At 43.8% G+C, this 16,979-nt stretch overlaps 1 protein-coding gene across 1 annotated transcript in view; it reads left to right on the top strand.

Annotated features, from left to right (window-relative positions):
* Positions 1-16,979, top strand: part of LOC306939149 (GRAM domain-containing protein 2B-like) — an 84,223-nt gene that overhangs the window by 52,506 nt on the left and 14,738 nt on the right. Inside the window, exons 2-3 of the mRNA XM_079523663.1 lie at positions 15,662-15,745; positions 16,314-16,431. Coding sequence (XP_079379789.1) covers positions 16,425-16,431 — 7 coding nt within the window. The 5' untranslated portion in view covers positions 15,662-15,745; positions 16,314-16,424. The remainder of the gene's footprint in view (positions 1-15,661; positions 15,746-16,313; positions 16,432-16,979) is intronic.

Here is a 16,979-nt window from a genome sequence, read left to right as displayed (position 1 = left end):
TTGTGAGGGTACCTACCCTAGGGGACACGGGGAGAACATGTGAGGGTACCTACCCTAGGGGACATGTGTGAGGGTAGCCTACCTACCCTAGGGGACACGGGGAGAACATGCAAACTCCACACAGAAAGGCCCTTTCGCCAACCCCGCCTCGGGTATGGGCACTGATGACGCGGAGGAGGAAATCCTTCTTTTTTTCTGATGCAAGGAAGCTAAGTGCAGCGCCGAAATATGGCTGCAGCTGTGTAGTTCTAATTGTTGTCTCTATCCCCTGTTACTGCAATGAATGTCACTGAAACAAATTCCAATCATCTCTGTTGACATGGCAATAAAGAATCTTGAATCTTGAAACACGGCGCCAGCACCCACAGCGTCCCGAGCGGGAATCGAACCCAGGACCTTCTAGCTGTGAGGCGACAGCACTACCAACTGTGCCACCGTGCCCCCCATTTTGGTGTTCTAACCCTTCTGGGATGTGAACCCCTCTTGGGGTTATGTACAGTATTAAATAAATAAAAAATATGTCCTTCTAAATACTGACCTACGTTGAAGCTCTCCTCCCTAGTGGTAGGAGGAGGGACTACAGGCGGACCCGTGGATTCATGACCGGGAAACCCCGTGCAGCTGGGCTCTAACATTGAGCGCTCGGTTGCACTTCCGCATTTGACCACCAAAATTTGGTGGTCAAATGCGGAAGTAGACGTTCTGAGACGGTACTTCCGGCAGTCTTCCGGGTGCTTCAAAACGCCACTGAGCAACTTCCACTGACATGAATAGCGGAGGGGGCGGAGCTTCGCGCCAGTTCAGTCTCTATTATATATATACTCTATGGTGCCACCGTGCCCCCCCTTTTGGTGTTCTAACCCTTCTGGGACGGGAACCCCTCTTGGGGTTATGTACAGTATTAAAGAAATATGTCCTTCTAAATACTGACCTATGTTTCTCAGAAAACTTAGGTCAGTATTTAGAAGGTGTTTATAGAATCGGCCTCAGTAGAATAATGAAGGTAAAGTCTTACTTTGGTGTGGTCAGTCGTGTTCCATCCACCCACTTCCACACTCCTTCTGTCTCTCTGTCGGTCAATCCAAGCCACACAACCCTGCCTCCGCCAACGAGTCTGCCAACAAAGTCCTGGACAGACAATCAGCTGGTTACAATACTAGATGTGTCTCAGCTGGAGTAGGTTACAGCATGCACTAATGCAGGGTTCTCAACCCGTGGGTCGCGACCCCTCGAGGGGTCGCCAAATTATTTTGGGGGGGTCCCCAAATTATTTTCATTTGCAGGACGATTTTTCAAAAATAGCAGACCTACAAGCTCGTAGCGCGCCACTCGGTGGCGCGCTACGAGCTTGTAGATCTGCTATTTTTCAATAGCTAAATTATAACATAATGCTTAAAACACGGTAAAGGTTATTGTAGCAGTCAATTTATATTGGGGGTCGGGAGAGGGCGGGGCGGGAGTCCCGAGACATTGCCAAAGCATTTCCGGGGGTCCCCGGCCAAAAACGTTGAGAACCCCTGCACTAATGGACACACACACACACACACACACACACACTGCACCTGCTTCTCTCTGCTCTTTATGGTCATCAGGTCAGATTGTCTGGCTGTACAGAATGCTCTGCTGTCCTCCCAGGTCTTCCCCCCAGTAGAGATGTAGTAACACACACCATCACCAAATGTAAATCCATGTGATTCTAACAACAAAATATAATGTTAGACACTGTTTTTAATGTGATCAGATTAATGACGAATGATATAAGTAACAACCTTAGGGAAGCATGGAACGGTATGAAATCAATGACTGGGTCCAATGATAAAGGCCATAAGCACATCTCCATGGGTTTAGCTCAGATGGACAGATGGCCAATGAGCTAAATTATTTTTGTTGGAGGAACAGCAATGTCCGTGTTAACCTACCTACCTATGTATGTGACTGTGTGCCTATGTGACACCTATGTGACTGTGTGCCTATGAGTACCAGTAGGGGCGCTGTTGTGCCAGAAACAGAGAGAGGGAGATAGTGCTGCACTGTTTCCTGCTAATGAGAGAGAGGGAGAGAGAGAGGGGGGGGGGGGGGGGGGGGGGGGTTGCACCACTCAGTTCACACGGGTGTGATTTTATTTAAGATTTGAGAATCAGGACTTTGCTGATAATATAACTGAATTGAAGAATGAGACTAGAGCCCCTCCAGCTCTAGTCATTGACAGTAAAAGTGTGGAAAAACACCTCAGACACACTAAGTCAAAAAGTCCAGGGCCGGATAACACCGGTGGCAAGGTTCTGTCAACATGTGCTGAACAGCTCTGCAGCAGCTTTCATTTGATTTAATGAATCTCTGGACAGACAAGCAGCTGGTTACTGAGGTACAATGAGTAATGGTAGAATGAATAAAAAACATTGTCTCACTGACCACAAAGTATCATCTTCAGGTCATCTGGTTTGTCAGTCATGTCGTTAAGTCTGGTCAGTAACTTGTCAAACCTAGTCTTCCACTGGTCTCTCTGGTCAGTCATGTTGTCAAACCTAGTCTTCCACTGGTCTCTCTGGTCAGTCATGTTGTCAAACCTAGTCTTCCACTGGTCTCTCTGGTCAGTCGTCATGTTAAGTCTGGTCTCTAACTTGTCTCTCTGGTCAGTCATGTTGTCAAACCTAGTCTGCAACTGGTCTCTCTGGTCAGTCGTCATGTTAAGTCTGGTCTCTAACTTGTCAAAATGGTCGGTCAGGTTGTCATGTCTGTTCTCCAACACGTCCAAACTGGACTGCAGGACGTGTTTCTCTTTAATCAACGGACCATCTGTAAGAAGGAGAATCAATGAACAGATTATCTTTAATCAACGGACCATCTGTAAGAAGGAGAATCAATGAACAGATTATCTTTAATCAACGGACCATCTGTAAGAAGGAGAATCAATGAACAGATTATCTTTAATCAACGGACCATCTGTAAGAAGGAGAATCAATGAACAGATTATCTTTAATCAACGGAACATCTGTAAGAAGGATAATCAATAAACAGATTATCTTTAATCAACGGACCATCTGTAAGAAGGAGAATCAATAAACAGATTATCTTTAATCAACGGACCATCTGTAAGAAGGAGAATCAATAAACAGATTATCTTTAATCAACGGACCATCTGTAAGAAGAAGAATCAATAAACAGATTATCTTTAAAACAAAATCTTCTGAATAATGATCCTCATTCGACGACGACAAAGACCTATAGCAGAAAGACGACATGGCCGGTGGGGCGTGGTGGCGACACACATCTGGTGTTTAGGGTGGAGGAAGTAGTATAAAATATATGAATAATAATAGTAATAATACAAGTGCTTTACATAAACAAACAGCAAAATAAGCAGCAGAATACAACAAAATATAATAAGCAGCAGGGAAAAAACTAAAATGTTAATAGAGATTGGTGAGGTGGGAGAGATCAGGTGTAATTATGACGTCCAGTCCTGTCTTTATAGTGACTGCTGTACAGACCTGCAAGTGACCCGGCCCCTCACATGATACTTAAAACAGAATTACATTTGGTAAATTTACAAGGTTATGAATGATACCCCAACTTTCAGCACTGTATGCCATGTTCCCCTATAGGGAAACTGGATTTCAGTCTTTGTGAGATGTGTTAGTAGACACCTTTACAAACACGTTGGTGAAGACATTTCCTGGTAAGGAATTTATTCATAGATGTTTTTAAAGATGGAGTGCCACAATTTTTGTATTTTTCCAGTTTTTCATGTGTCTGAGGTGACCGTGACAGTACTTCATTATACACCCTGGAGTCGTTTTATGTGCAATGGTGTATTAACTTTGTATTTAGGGTTTCTTCCTGGAGGCTGAACCCTTGACAGTGAAACGGGCCAATGAAATAAACAGTAATATAGTGACATCACACTATCAGCCCCTCCCCTAACCCCTCCCCCTTTATCATACAACTACAGCTGTGGGTGCGGCTTCAGTTCAGGTGGATCACCACCCATCACCACCCACCAGGCAAACCAGGCATACTTAATGAACTGGTGGGCGTGTCCACATAAAAGCATGATTTTAACAAATACTGTACACTTTTTGGAAATAGTTCTTCCTCCTTATATTATAATAATACCTGATGATCATGTTTTAGGGTGGAAAAAAATCGTGGCACTCCATCTTTAAAATCCCCTGACTATCTGCCTGTAGGTCAGTCTAGCAGTTTTTGTCTGTCTATGCAGTGACTGAAGAAGTATGACGAAAAAAATAATATTTCTTACACCCAAAAATATGTGTTTATTGTCATGATTTGTCACCTGCGGAGTTGGCTTTGTCCGAGGCTTTAAAGGTCTTTAAATAAATACTTTTTGAAACGTCTATGGGGAAAATAAATGGGGAATTATTTTCTGGTGCCCTCGTCGATCTGAAAGGGGGCAAAGCGACTGCGACGCTCTACGGTGCACAGGCGGGGAAACAAACACCGAAATACAATCTTCTTCACACTCGCACCAATCCACAACCTAACCTCAAATAGCACCAAATATCTAAAATATTTCATTCAACATCCATCAACCGTAGGCTATATTTATCAAGTCAAATCGTAGACATACAGAATATATCGTTGCTGTTTCTTAATTTCCTGAACAATCTATATTTTCATTTCCTGAAAAATGAACGTGTTGGAGTTAGGTGGTTTCTTCCCGACAGCAGAGATACATAGGGCTCTATTTTCGTCCACGCTAAACCCCTTATCCCTAAACTTCATTGCCTTTTTTATTATTTTGAAAAACATTTTTGAATAGTTCAACTAGTCGGTCTTCCTCGACACGTTGTGAGCTTGTAGATCTTAGCTATGAATTCCACAGACGAAAAACTGTCTAAGTCCACACTATTGATCCATAATATATAAATGATAGATAAGGGGTCAGGACAACGAGGCCTTTTCGTGGAGGGGTCAGAATGACATTTGGACTTTGGACTGTTTTTCGTCTGTGGTACTCTTAATGTTTTTCAAAATAGTAAAACAAAAAGGCAAAGTAGTTTAGGGATAAGGGGTTTAGCATGGATGAACATGGAGCCCTTAGTGTTTGTAGAATGATACTCACAGAGTATGAGCAGGACAATGATGCCAGCCAATAGGAGAAGACCACACGCCACAACAACAGCTACGTAGAGATTCTGCTTCGACTCTTTAGGGGCTGAAAAACAAACATTAACATTATCACACTTAACTTTATATTCAGGGTTCAGTTCCAAAAATAAGACGTTTAAAATAAGTTGCGTCGACGCTGCGTCATGAGAGATGACATTAATGTAGCTTTTAGGGTTTAATTTACTACTTGGCTTGGGTTACTTTGAACTTTTTTTTCCTTCTCTTTTTGTCTCTTTTGGACGATAGGAACTCAGTGAACCGTGCAATACAATGAAACATAGTCCACGCCGGTTCCAGATTAGTTTCCAGGCGCTACGGCTCGCTCTCAGGAGGTAGTATAGTAATCTGATACATCCTGATGGGTCTGACAACTCAACAGTTTTATTTAAATTATTATTATTATTTTATTTTATTGAAAATTAAAAAAAAAAAAACTTTTTTTCACGAGTGTATTTCCTTTTTAAGATGCGCGCCTATTGTAATGGATAGTAAACAAAAATTATAATAGTACATGATAATGCATTTTATTTATGAAGCATTCTCACAAATCTCAGAGTGTTACAGAAATAAAAGCATGGCAAAAAAAATGAAATAAAATAAGCATAAGCAACATCATAAGCATAACATAAAGCATGATCAAGATCATGGGACCCAGCTTGGCTAGACTTAAAGGGTCTAGTTAAGACCATTAACTAGACCAGAAGGCCCGGTCGCCCATGGTGCAGAGACACATATTGTCTGTGTGGCAGAAGGCCCGTTCGCCCATGGTGCAGAGACACATATTGTCTGTGTGGCAGAAGGCCCGGTCGCCCATGGTGCAGAGACACATATTGTCTGTGTGGGAGAAGGCCCGGTCGCCCATGGTGCAGAGACACATATTGTCTGTGTGGCAGAAGGCCCGGTCGCCCATGGTGCAGAGACACATATTGTCTGTGTGGCAGAAGGCCCGGTCGCCCATGGTGCAGAGACACATATTGTCTGTGTGGCAGAAGGCCCGGTCGCCCATGGTGCAGAGACACATATTGTCTGTGTGGGAGAAGGCCCGGTCGCCCATGGTGCAGAGACACATATTGTCTGTGTGGCAGAAGGCCCGGTCGCCCATGGTGCAGAGACACATATTGTCTGTGTGGCAGAAGGCCCGGTCGCCCATGGTGCAGAGTAAAAATATTATACATAATTATCACAGAACGTCATGGATTCTAGAAAGTTCTGCATTAACCTTTTGCAGTCAAAAAGACAGTTTATACCATAGACATTTTAATTAACTATTGAAAAACAATCTTAGTTTTAGTTTTTATTTTACCTCCACGCTGCTGTTGTGCTGTGTTGTTCCGTGCAGCATCCTGCTGTGTGCCGGGGTCAGGTTTGGGACCAGGTTTGGGACCAGGTTTTGGGTCAGGTTTGGGACCAGGTTTGGGGGCAGGGTTGGGGGCAGGGTTGCGGTCAGGGTAGTCTGCAGTCACGTAGATGTCTACTATCCTGTCTTCCCAGTCTCCTCTGTCTTCTGTCTCTCCTTCTCTGTCTCTCGGTCCATATCTGACCTTCTTGGTCAGATCTGGCGTGGCATACACGTCCTCACTCATTCTAGCTGCTGATCAAAGTGCACTCGTCGTACGGCCGTCTGACAGGTTGGAAATATAAAGCCACTAAAAGGGGAAGATGAAAACCAACGCTTTGGTAGAATAGTGAAGTAATTTATTTCCCCACCCGGTCTTGCAAACTTCCCTTTCTGTAAATGCAAAGGTGATCATTTGTTTATGAAACATGACATGACACTTGTATTAAGTTATTAACCCATTAAGACCTGAGGCCGCTTCTACAAAATGTCTTCTATATATCCTAGCAGGTTTCTGAAAATCACACCTGCGTGAACTGAGCGGTGCAACTATACATTCATTGTTATAGTTACTGTACTGTACTGTGAACTGTATTGTAGTGTACTGTGCTCTGTACTGTCCAGAAATGATAGTTACCGTGTGGGGGTCCCCGGGGGGTCCCCGGAACATACAGACCCCCTGGAACGCGCCACGGGGTCCAGCCCGGTTGGACCCCGGTCCAGCCCGGTTGGTACCATTAGGAGAGACGACAGGCTGTATTGATGTTGGTACCATTAGGAGAGACGACAGGCTGTATTGATGTTGGTGCCATTAGGAGAGACGACAGGCTGTATTGATGTTGGTGCCATTAGGAGAGACGACAGGCTGTATTGATGTTGGTACCATTAGGAGAGACAACAGGCTGTGTTGATGTTGGTACCATTAGGAGAGACAACATGCTGTATTGATGTTGGTACCATTAGGAGAGACAACAGGCTGTATTGATGTTGGTACCATTAGGAGAGACAACAGGCTGTATTGATGTTGGTACCATTAGGAGAGACAACAGGCTGTATTGATGTTGGTACCATTAGGAGAGACAACAGGCTGTATTGATGTTGGTACCATTAGGAGAGACAACAGGCTGTATTGATGTTGGTACCATTAGGAGAGACAACATGCTGTATTGATGTTGGTACCATTAGGAGAGACAACAGGTTGTATTGATGTTGGTACCATTAGGAGAGACAACAGGCTGTATTGATGTTGGTACCATTAGGAGAGACAACAGGCTGTATTGATGTTGGTATTAGGAGAGACAACAGGCTGTATTGATGTTGGTACCATTAGGAGAGACAACAGGCTGTATTGATGTTGGTACCATTAGGAGAGACAACAGGCTGTATTGATGTTGGTACCATTAGGAGAGACAACAGGCTGTATTGATGTTGGTACCATTAGGAGAGACAACAGGCTGTATTGATGTTGGTACCATTAGGAGAGACAACAGGCTGTATTGATGTTGGTACCATTAGGAGAGACAACAGGCTGTATTGATGTTGGTACCATTAGGAGAGACAACAGGCTGTATTGATGTTGGTACCATTAGGAGAGATAACAGGCTGTATTGATGTTGGTACCATTAGGAGAGACAACAGGCTGTATTGATGTTGGTACCATTAGGAGAGACAACAGGCTGTATTGATGTTGGTACCATTAGGAGAGACAACAGGCTGTATTGATGTTGGTACCATTAGGTGAGACAACAGGCTGTATTGATGTTGGTACCATTAGGAGAGACAACAGGTTGTATTGATGTTGGTACCATTAGGAGAGACAACAGGCTGTATTGATGTTGGTATTAGGAGAGACAACAGGCTGTATTGATGTTGGTACCATTAGGAGAGACAACAGGCTGTATTGATGTTGGTACCATTAGGAGAGACGACAGGCTGTATTGATGTTGGTACCATTAGGAGAGACAACAGGTTGTATTGATGTTGGTACCATTAGGAGAGACAACAGGCTGTATTGATGTGGGTATTAGGAGAGACAACAGGCTGTATTGATGTTGGTACCATTAGGAGAGACGACAGGCTGTATTGATGTTGGTACCATTAGGAGAGACGACAGGCTGTATTGATGTAGCCTGGCTAATAAACCAGACTAATATCACACAACACTGTCGCGGTATATCAGTCTGGGCTGGCTCCACTTGGATTTCATTTCCCGGGGAACATTTTCTCTTTGACGCAATTGGTCAGAGCTACTGTCAGTCAAAAGTCTCAAGCATTGAACGTCACTGTACCAAAGCCCGCCCATATTGCATACCGTGTCCCGATTGGTCCGACCTGTTCTCGGTTGTAGGAAAGAGGCGTGCTACTGAGCCTCGCCAGACCGTAATCCGCTGGTAGGCAACTTTTTTTTGCCAACGGCTGATTCGGTCTGGTTTATTAACCAGGCTAGTATTGATGTTGGTACCATTAGGAGAGACAACAGGCTGTATTGATGTTGGTACCATTAGGAGAGATAACAGGCTGTATTGATGTTGGTACCATTAGGAGAGACAACAGGCTGTATTGATGTTGGTACCATTAGGAGAGACAACATGCTGTATTGATGTTGGTACCATTAGGAGAGACAAAAGGCTGTATTGATGTTGGTACCATTAGGAGAGACAACAGGCTGTATTGATGTTGGTACCATTAGGAGAGACAACAGGCTGTATTGATGTTGGTACCATTAGGTGAGACAACAGGCTGTATTGATGTTGGTACCATTAGGAGAGACAACAGGTTGTATTGATGTTGGTACCATTAGGAGAGACAACAGGCTGTATTGATGTTGGTATTAGGAGAGACAACAGGCTGTATTGATGTTGGTACCATTAGGAGAGACAACAGGCTGTATTGATGTTGGTACCATTAGGAGAGACGACAGGCTGTATTGATGTTGGTACCATTAGGAGAGACAACAGGTTGTATTGATGTTGGTACCATTAGGAGAGACAACAGGCTGTATTGATGTGGGTATTAGGAGAGACAACAGGCTGTATTGATGTTGGTACCATTAGGAGAGACAACAGGCTGTATTGATGTTGGTACCATTAGGAGAGACGACAGGCTGTATTGATGTTGGTACCATTAGGAGAGACGACAGGCTGTATTGATGTTGGTACCATTAGGAGAGACAACAGGCTGTATTGATGTTGGTACCATTAGGAGAGATAACAGGCTGTATTGATGTTGGTACCATTAGGAGAGACAACAGGCTGTATTGATGTTGGTACCATTAGGAGAGACAACATGCTGTATTGATGTTGGTACCATTAGGAGAGACAAAAGGCTGTATTGATGTTGGTATCATTAGGAGAGACAACAGGCTGTATTGATGATGATACCCAACTATATCTTTCTGTAGATCCAGATGATCTCTGTGCCTTAGACCCGCTGTTGACCTGTCTGTCTAGCATTAAATGCTGGATGAGTGAGAACTTTCTCAAGCTAAATGAGGATAAGACAGAAGTTCTCATAATCGGTTCTAGTGAGCAGAAAGAATCGATAAAAAGCAGACTTGGCAACCTGACTGTAGAAAGTAACAGTACAGTAAAGAACTTGGGGATCACTATTGATTCTGAACTGAATTTTAATTCACACATTAATCATGTTACCAAGATTGCCTTTTTTCATCTTAGAAATATTGCACGAATCAGAGCCTATTTGTCACTGGACGATGCAAAAACGCTAATCCACGCCTTTGTTTTTTCTCGGCTTGATTACTGCAATGCACTTTTTTCTGGATTGCCTAAGAAATCAACTGACAGATTACAACTTGTCCAAAATGCAGCAGCCAGAGTCTTAACTAGAACTAAGATGAGAGAACATATTACTCCAGTCTTGGCCTCATTGCACTGGCTTCCGGTTGTTTTTAGGATTGATTTTAAAATTATTTTACTTGTTTATAAAGCTCTCAATGGTCTCGCACCTTCCTACCTACATGACTGCCTGCCGAAATATGTCCCAAACCGCCCCCTAAGGTCTTCCACTGCTGGCCTGCTCGCTTTGCCTAAAAAAATGGCAACTAAAAAATACGGGGAAGCAGCTTTTTGCTTCTACGGGCCGACGGCGTGGAACAAACTCCCACTGTACCTTCGACAGGCAGCCTCTGTAGACATTTTTAAAGCTCAGCTCAAGACCCACTTTTACACCCTTGCTTTTAATTGATTTATCTGTCTTTTAAAAAAAAATGTTATTCATGTCCTCACTGTATTGTTTATGCCCTGCTTTTCTTTTCTTTTTTGTGTAAAGCACTTTGAGCTGCATTTCATGTCATGAAAGGTGCTATACAAATACAGTTTTATTATTATTATTATTATTATTATTGATGTTGGTACCATTAGGAGAGACAACAGGCTGTATTGATGTTGGTAACATTAGGAGAGATAACAGGCTGTATTGATGTTGGTACCATTAGGAGAGACAACAGGCTGTATTGATGTTGGTACCATTAGGAGAGACAACAGGCTGTATTGATGTTGGTACCATTAGGAGAGACGACAGGCTGTATTGATGTTGGTACCATTAGGAGAGACGACAGGCTGTATTGATGTTCGTACAATTAGGAGAGACGACAGGCTGTATTGATGTTGGTACCATTAGGAGAGACAACAGCAGGCTGTATTGATGTTGGTACCATTAGGAGAGACAACAGGCTGTATTGATGTTGGTACCATTAGGAGAGACAACAGGCTGTATTGATGTTGTTATTAGGAGAGACAACAGGCTGTATTGATGTTGGTACCATTAGGAGAGACAACAGGCTGTATTGATGTTGGTACCATTAGGAGAGACAACAGGCTGTATTGATGTTGGTACCATTAGGAGAGACAACAGGCTGTATTGATGTTGGTACCATTAGGAGAGACAACAGGCTGTATTGATGTTGGTACCATTAGGAGAGACAACAGGCTGTATTGATGTTGGTACCATTAGGAGAGACAACAGGCTGTATTGATGTTGGTACCATTAGGAGAGACAACAGGCTGTATTGATGTTGGTACCATTAGGAGAGACAACAGGCTGTATTGATGTTGGTACCATTAGGAGAGACAACAGGCTGTATTGATGTTGGTACCATTAGGAGAGACAACAGGCGGTATTGATGTTGGTACCATTAGGAGAGACAACAGGCTGTATTGATGTTGGTACCATTAGGAGAGACAACAGGCTGTATTGATGTTGGTACCATTAGGAGAGACAACAGGCTGTATTGATGTTGGTACCATTAGGAGAGACAACAGGCTGTATTGATGTTGGTACCATTAGGAGAGATAACAGGCTGTTTTGATGTTGGTACCATTAGGAGAGACAACAGGCTGTATTGATGTTGGTACCATTAGGAGAGACAACAGGCTGTATTGATGTTGGTACCATTAGGAGAGACAACAGGCTGTATTGATGTTGGTACCATTAGGAGAGACAACAGGCTGTATTGATGTTGGTATTAGGAGAGACAACAGGCTGTATTGATGTTGGTACCATTAGCAGAGACAACAGGCTGTATTGATGTTGGTACCATTAGGAGAGACAACAGGCTGTATTGATGTTGGTACCATTAGGAGAGACAACAGGCTGTATTGATGTTGGTACCATTAGGAGAGACAACAGGCTGTATTGATGTTGGTACCATTAGGAGATACAACAGGCTGTATTGATGTTGGTACTATTAGGAGAGACAACAGGCTGTATTGATGTTGGTACCATTAGGAGAGACAACAGGCTGTATTGATGTTGGTATTAGGAGAGACAACAGGCTGTATTGATGTTGGTACCATTAGGAGAGACAACAGGCTGTATTGATGTTGGTACCATTAGGAGATACAACAGGCTGTATTGATGTTGGTACTATTAGGAGAGACAACAGGCTGTATTGATGTTGGTACCATTAGGAGAGACAACAGGCTGTATTGATGTTGGTATTAGGAGAGACAACAGGCTGTATTGATGTTGGTACCATTAGGAGAGACAACAGGCTGTATTGATGTTGGTACCATTAGGAGAGACAACAGGCTGTATTGATGTTGGTACCATTAGGAGAGACAACAGGCTGTATTGATGTTGGTACCATTAGGAGAGACAACAGGCTGTATTGATGTTGGTACCATTAGGAGAGACAACAGGCTGTATTGATGTTGGTACCATTAGGAGAGACAACAGGTTGTATTGATGTTGGTACCATTAGGAGAGACAACAGGCTGTATTGATGTGGGTATTAGGAGAGACAACAGGCTGTATTGATGTTGGTACCATTAGGAGAGACAACAGGCTGTATTGATGTTGGTACCATTAGGAGAGACAACAGGCTGTATTGATGTTGGTACCATTAGGAGAGACGACAGGCTGTATTGATGTTGGTACCATTAGGAGAGACAACAGGCTGTATTGATGTTGGTACCATTAGGAGATACAACAGGCTGTATTGATGTTGGTACTATTAGGAGAGACAACAGGCTGTATTGATGTTGGTACCATTAGGAGAGACAACAGGCTGTATTGATGTTGGTACCATTAGGAGAGACAACAGGCTGTATTGATGTTGGTACCATTAGGAGAGACAACAGGCTGTATTGATGTTGGTACCATTAGGAGAGACAACAGGCTGTATTGATGTTGGTACCATTAGGAGAGACAACAGGCTGTATTGATGTTGGTATTAGGAGAGACAACAGGCTGTATTGATGTTGGTACCATTAGGAGAGACAACAGGCTGTATTGATGTTGGTACCATTAGGAGAGACAACAGGCTGTATTGATGTTGGTACCATTAGGAGAGACAACAGGCTGTATTGATGTTGGTACCATTAGGAGAGACAACAGGCTGTCTTGATGTTGGTACCATTAGGAGATACAACAGGCTGTATTGATGTTGGTACCATTAGGAGAGACAACAGGCTGTATTGATGTTGGTACCATTAGGAGAGACAACAGGCTGTATTGATGTTGGTACCATTAGGTGAGACAACAGGCTGTATTGATGTTGGTACCATTAGGAGAGACAACAGGTTGTATTGATGTTGGTACCATTAGGAGAGACAACAGGCTGTATTGATGTTGGTATTAGGAGAGACAACAGGCTGTATTGATGTTGGTACCATTAGGAGAGACAACAGGCTGTATTGATGTTGGTACCATTAGGAGAGACAACAGGCTGTATTGATGTTGGTACCATTAGGAGAGACAACAGGCTGTATTGATGTTGGTACCATTAGGAGAGACAACAGGCTGTATTGATGTTGGTACCATTAGGAGAGACAACAGGCTGTATTGATGTTGGTACCATTAGGAGAGACAACAGGTTGTATTGATGTTGGTACCATTAGGAGAGACAACAGGCTGTATTGATGTGGGTATTAGGAGAGACAACAGGCTGTATTGATGTTGGTACCATTAGGAGAGACAACAGGCTGTATTGATGTTGGTACCATTAGGAGAGACAACAGGCTGTATTGATGTTGGTACCATTAGGAGAGACGACAGGCTGTATTGATGTTGGTACCATTAGGAGAGACAACAGGCTGTATTGATGTTGGTACCATTAGGAGAGACAACAGGCTGTATTGATGTTGGTACCATTAGGAGAGACAACAGGCTGTATTGATGTTGGTACCATTAGGAGAGACAACATGCTGTATTGATGTTGGTACCATTAGGAGAGACAACAGGCTGTATTGATGTTGGTACCATTAGGAGAGACAACAGGCTGTATTGATGTTGGTACCATTAGGAGAGACAACAGGCTGTATTGATGTTGGTACCATTAGGAGAGACAACAGGCTGTATTGATGTTGGTACCATTAGGAGAGACGACAGGCTGTATTGATGTTGGTACAATTAGGAGAGACGACAGGCTGTATTGATGTTGGTACCATTAGGAGAGACAACAGGCTGTATTGATGTTGGTACCATTAGGAGAGACAACAGGCTGTATTGATGTTGGTACCATTAGGAGAGACAACAGGCTGTGTTGATGTTGGTACCATTAGGAGAGACAACAGGCTGTATTGATGTTGGTACCATTAGGAGAGACAACAGGCTGTATTGATGTTGGTACCATTAGGAGAGACAACAGGCTGTATTGATGTTGGTACCATTAGGAGAGACAACAGGCTGTATTGATGTTGGTACCATTAGGAGAGACAACAGGCTGTATTGATGTTGGTACCATTAGGAGAGACAACAGGCTGTATTGATGTTGGTACCATTAGGAGAGACAACAGGCTGTATTGATGTTGGTATTAGGAGAGACAACAGGCTGTATTGATGTTGGTACCATTAGGAGAGACAACAGGCTGTATTGATGTTGGTACCATTAGGAGAGATAACAGGCTGTATTGATGTTGGTACCATTAGGAGAGACAACAGGCTGTATTGATGTTGGTACCATTAGGAGAGACAACAGGCTGTATTGATGTTGGTACCATTAGGAGAGACAACAGGCTGTATTGATGTTGGTACCATTAGGAGAGACAACAGGCTGTATTGATGTTGGTACCATTAGGAGAGACAACAGGCTGTATTGATGTTGGTACCATTAGGAGAGACAACAGGCTGTATTGATGTTGGTACCATTAGGAGAGACAACAGGTTGAATTGATGTTGGTACCATTAGGAGAGACAACAGGCTGTATTGATGTTGGTACCATTAGGAGAGACGACAGGCTGTATTGATGTTGGTACCATTAGGAGAGACGACAGGCTGTATTGATGTTGGTACCATTAGGAGAGACGACAGGCTGTATTGATGTTGGTACCATTAGGAGAGACGACAGGCTGTATTGATGTTGGTACCATTAGGAGAGACGACAGGCTGTATTGATGTTGGTACCATTAGGAGAGACAACAGGCTGTATTGATGTTGGTACCATTAGGAGAGACAACAGGCTGTATTGATGTTGGTACCATTAGGAGAGACAACAGGCTGTATTGATGTTGGTACCATTAGGAGAGACAACAGGCTAACGTTCTACATTCTCTAATTGTGTAGACATCTTGTAAATAAAGTAATGCAGATGTTTAAAAATAATATAATGCCTGAGAGCGGGGTCGTTGGCAGTGGCACATACATTTTTTTGGAAGGGTAACTGCGGCCAAAAACACACGAGAAGGTGAAGTTTAAAGTGTGTTTGATGGACTGATACCGTGTTGTTCTTTCAGAGCAGCAACCCGGAGAGCTGCGGTCTCACCGTTTCCTCCTGTGAGAACAGCTTTGGAGAAACCTGCCATGCGTCACTTCCCCTGGTCTGTACGCACGCACGCACGCACGCACGCACACACGCACGCACGCACAGCACGCCACGCACAGCACGCACGCACAGCACGCCACGCACGCACGCACGCACGCACAGCACGCCACGCACAGCACGCACGCACAGCACGCCACGCACGCACGCACACACCTTGTTAACAGGATGTTATTGTACAGGGCGTGTTCACTGCAGTGTGTGCAGTCTCGTTCAGACCAAAATATTGGTGACAGAAGCTCAGTTGAATCGTGCTTCTTCTGTCGTTGAAAACACTTAGATAGATACTATAGATAGAATAGATAGATAGATAACTCTGCTGACAGGCAGAAACCAGCTAACTCCAAAAAAAAATCCCAGAAAATGAAAAATATATTCATTTGTTATTTCGTTTTTTTCCTGAATGGAAAAGTGTCAGAAACATAAATATTTTCCATTTCACCACGTCTTTAAAAACACTCAAAAACATCAGTTCTGTACCTGCTCCCTAACAGTGGTGTGTGCGTGTGCGTGTGCGTGTGTGTGCGTGCGTGTGCGCGTGTGCGTGCGTGCGTGTGTGCGTGCAGGACTTCACTGCAGACCTGGGCGACCTGGACGGAGTGGTTCATCAGAGACAGCGAGACGTGATGGAGACTCAGAGCAGTAGCTCTTGATCCCAGACCCCAGACTACGACAAGATGGCAGGTCTGTCTGTCTGTCTGTCTGTCTGTCTGTCTGTCTGTCTGTCTGTCTGTCTGTCTGTCTGTCTGTCTGTCTGTCTGTCTGTCTGTCTGTCTGTCTGTCTGTCTGTCTGTCTGTCTGTCTGTCTGTCTGTCTGTCCGTCCGTCCGTCCGTCCGTCCGTCCGTCCGTCCGTCCCTCCCTCCCTCCCTCCCTCCCTCCCTCCCTCCCTCCCTCCCCAAAAAATATATGTAATTGGCCGCCGACCCCCATCTGAAAATATGTTGTTCCAGGGATTCGGGACCCCCAAGAAGCAAAGTTATGAGTTTAAAACATTCGCTCTGAAAGAATATATATTCAAAGATTTGCGCCACATTTTAAAGATTTTTGCAAAGTGCTGCGCTATGAGCTTGTAGATCTGCTACTTTTCAATAGCTAAAGTATACCATAAGGTGTTTTAAACACCAAAAGGGGTTCCTGCCCAGAATGGGATAAACACCATTTGTGAAAACCTTTTAACAACATAAATCTGTATGGGGTTGGTGGAGGGGGGGGTCGTTGGTAGTGGCACATA

This window comes from Electrona antarctica (genome assembly GCF_951216825.1).
Source record: "Electrona antarctica genome assembly, chromosome: 16".
NCBI classification, from domain to species: domain Eukaryota; kingdom Metazoa; phylum Chordata; class Actinopteri; order Myctophiformes; family Myctophidae; genus Electrona; species Electrona antarctica.
The sequence above is the reverse complement of the archived record's forward strand: the minus strand, read 5'-3'. Positions and strand labels throughout refer to the sequence as shown.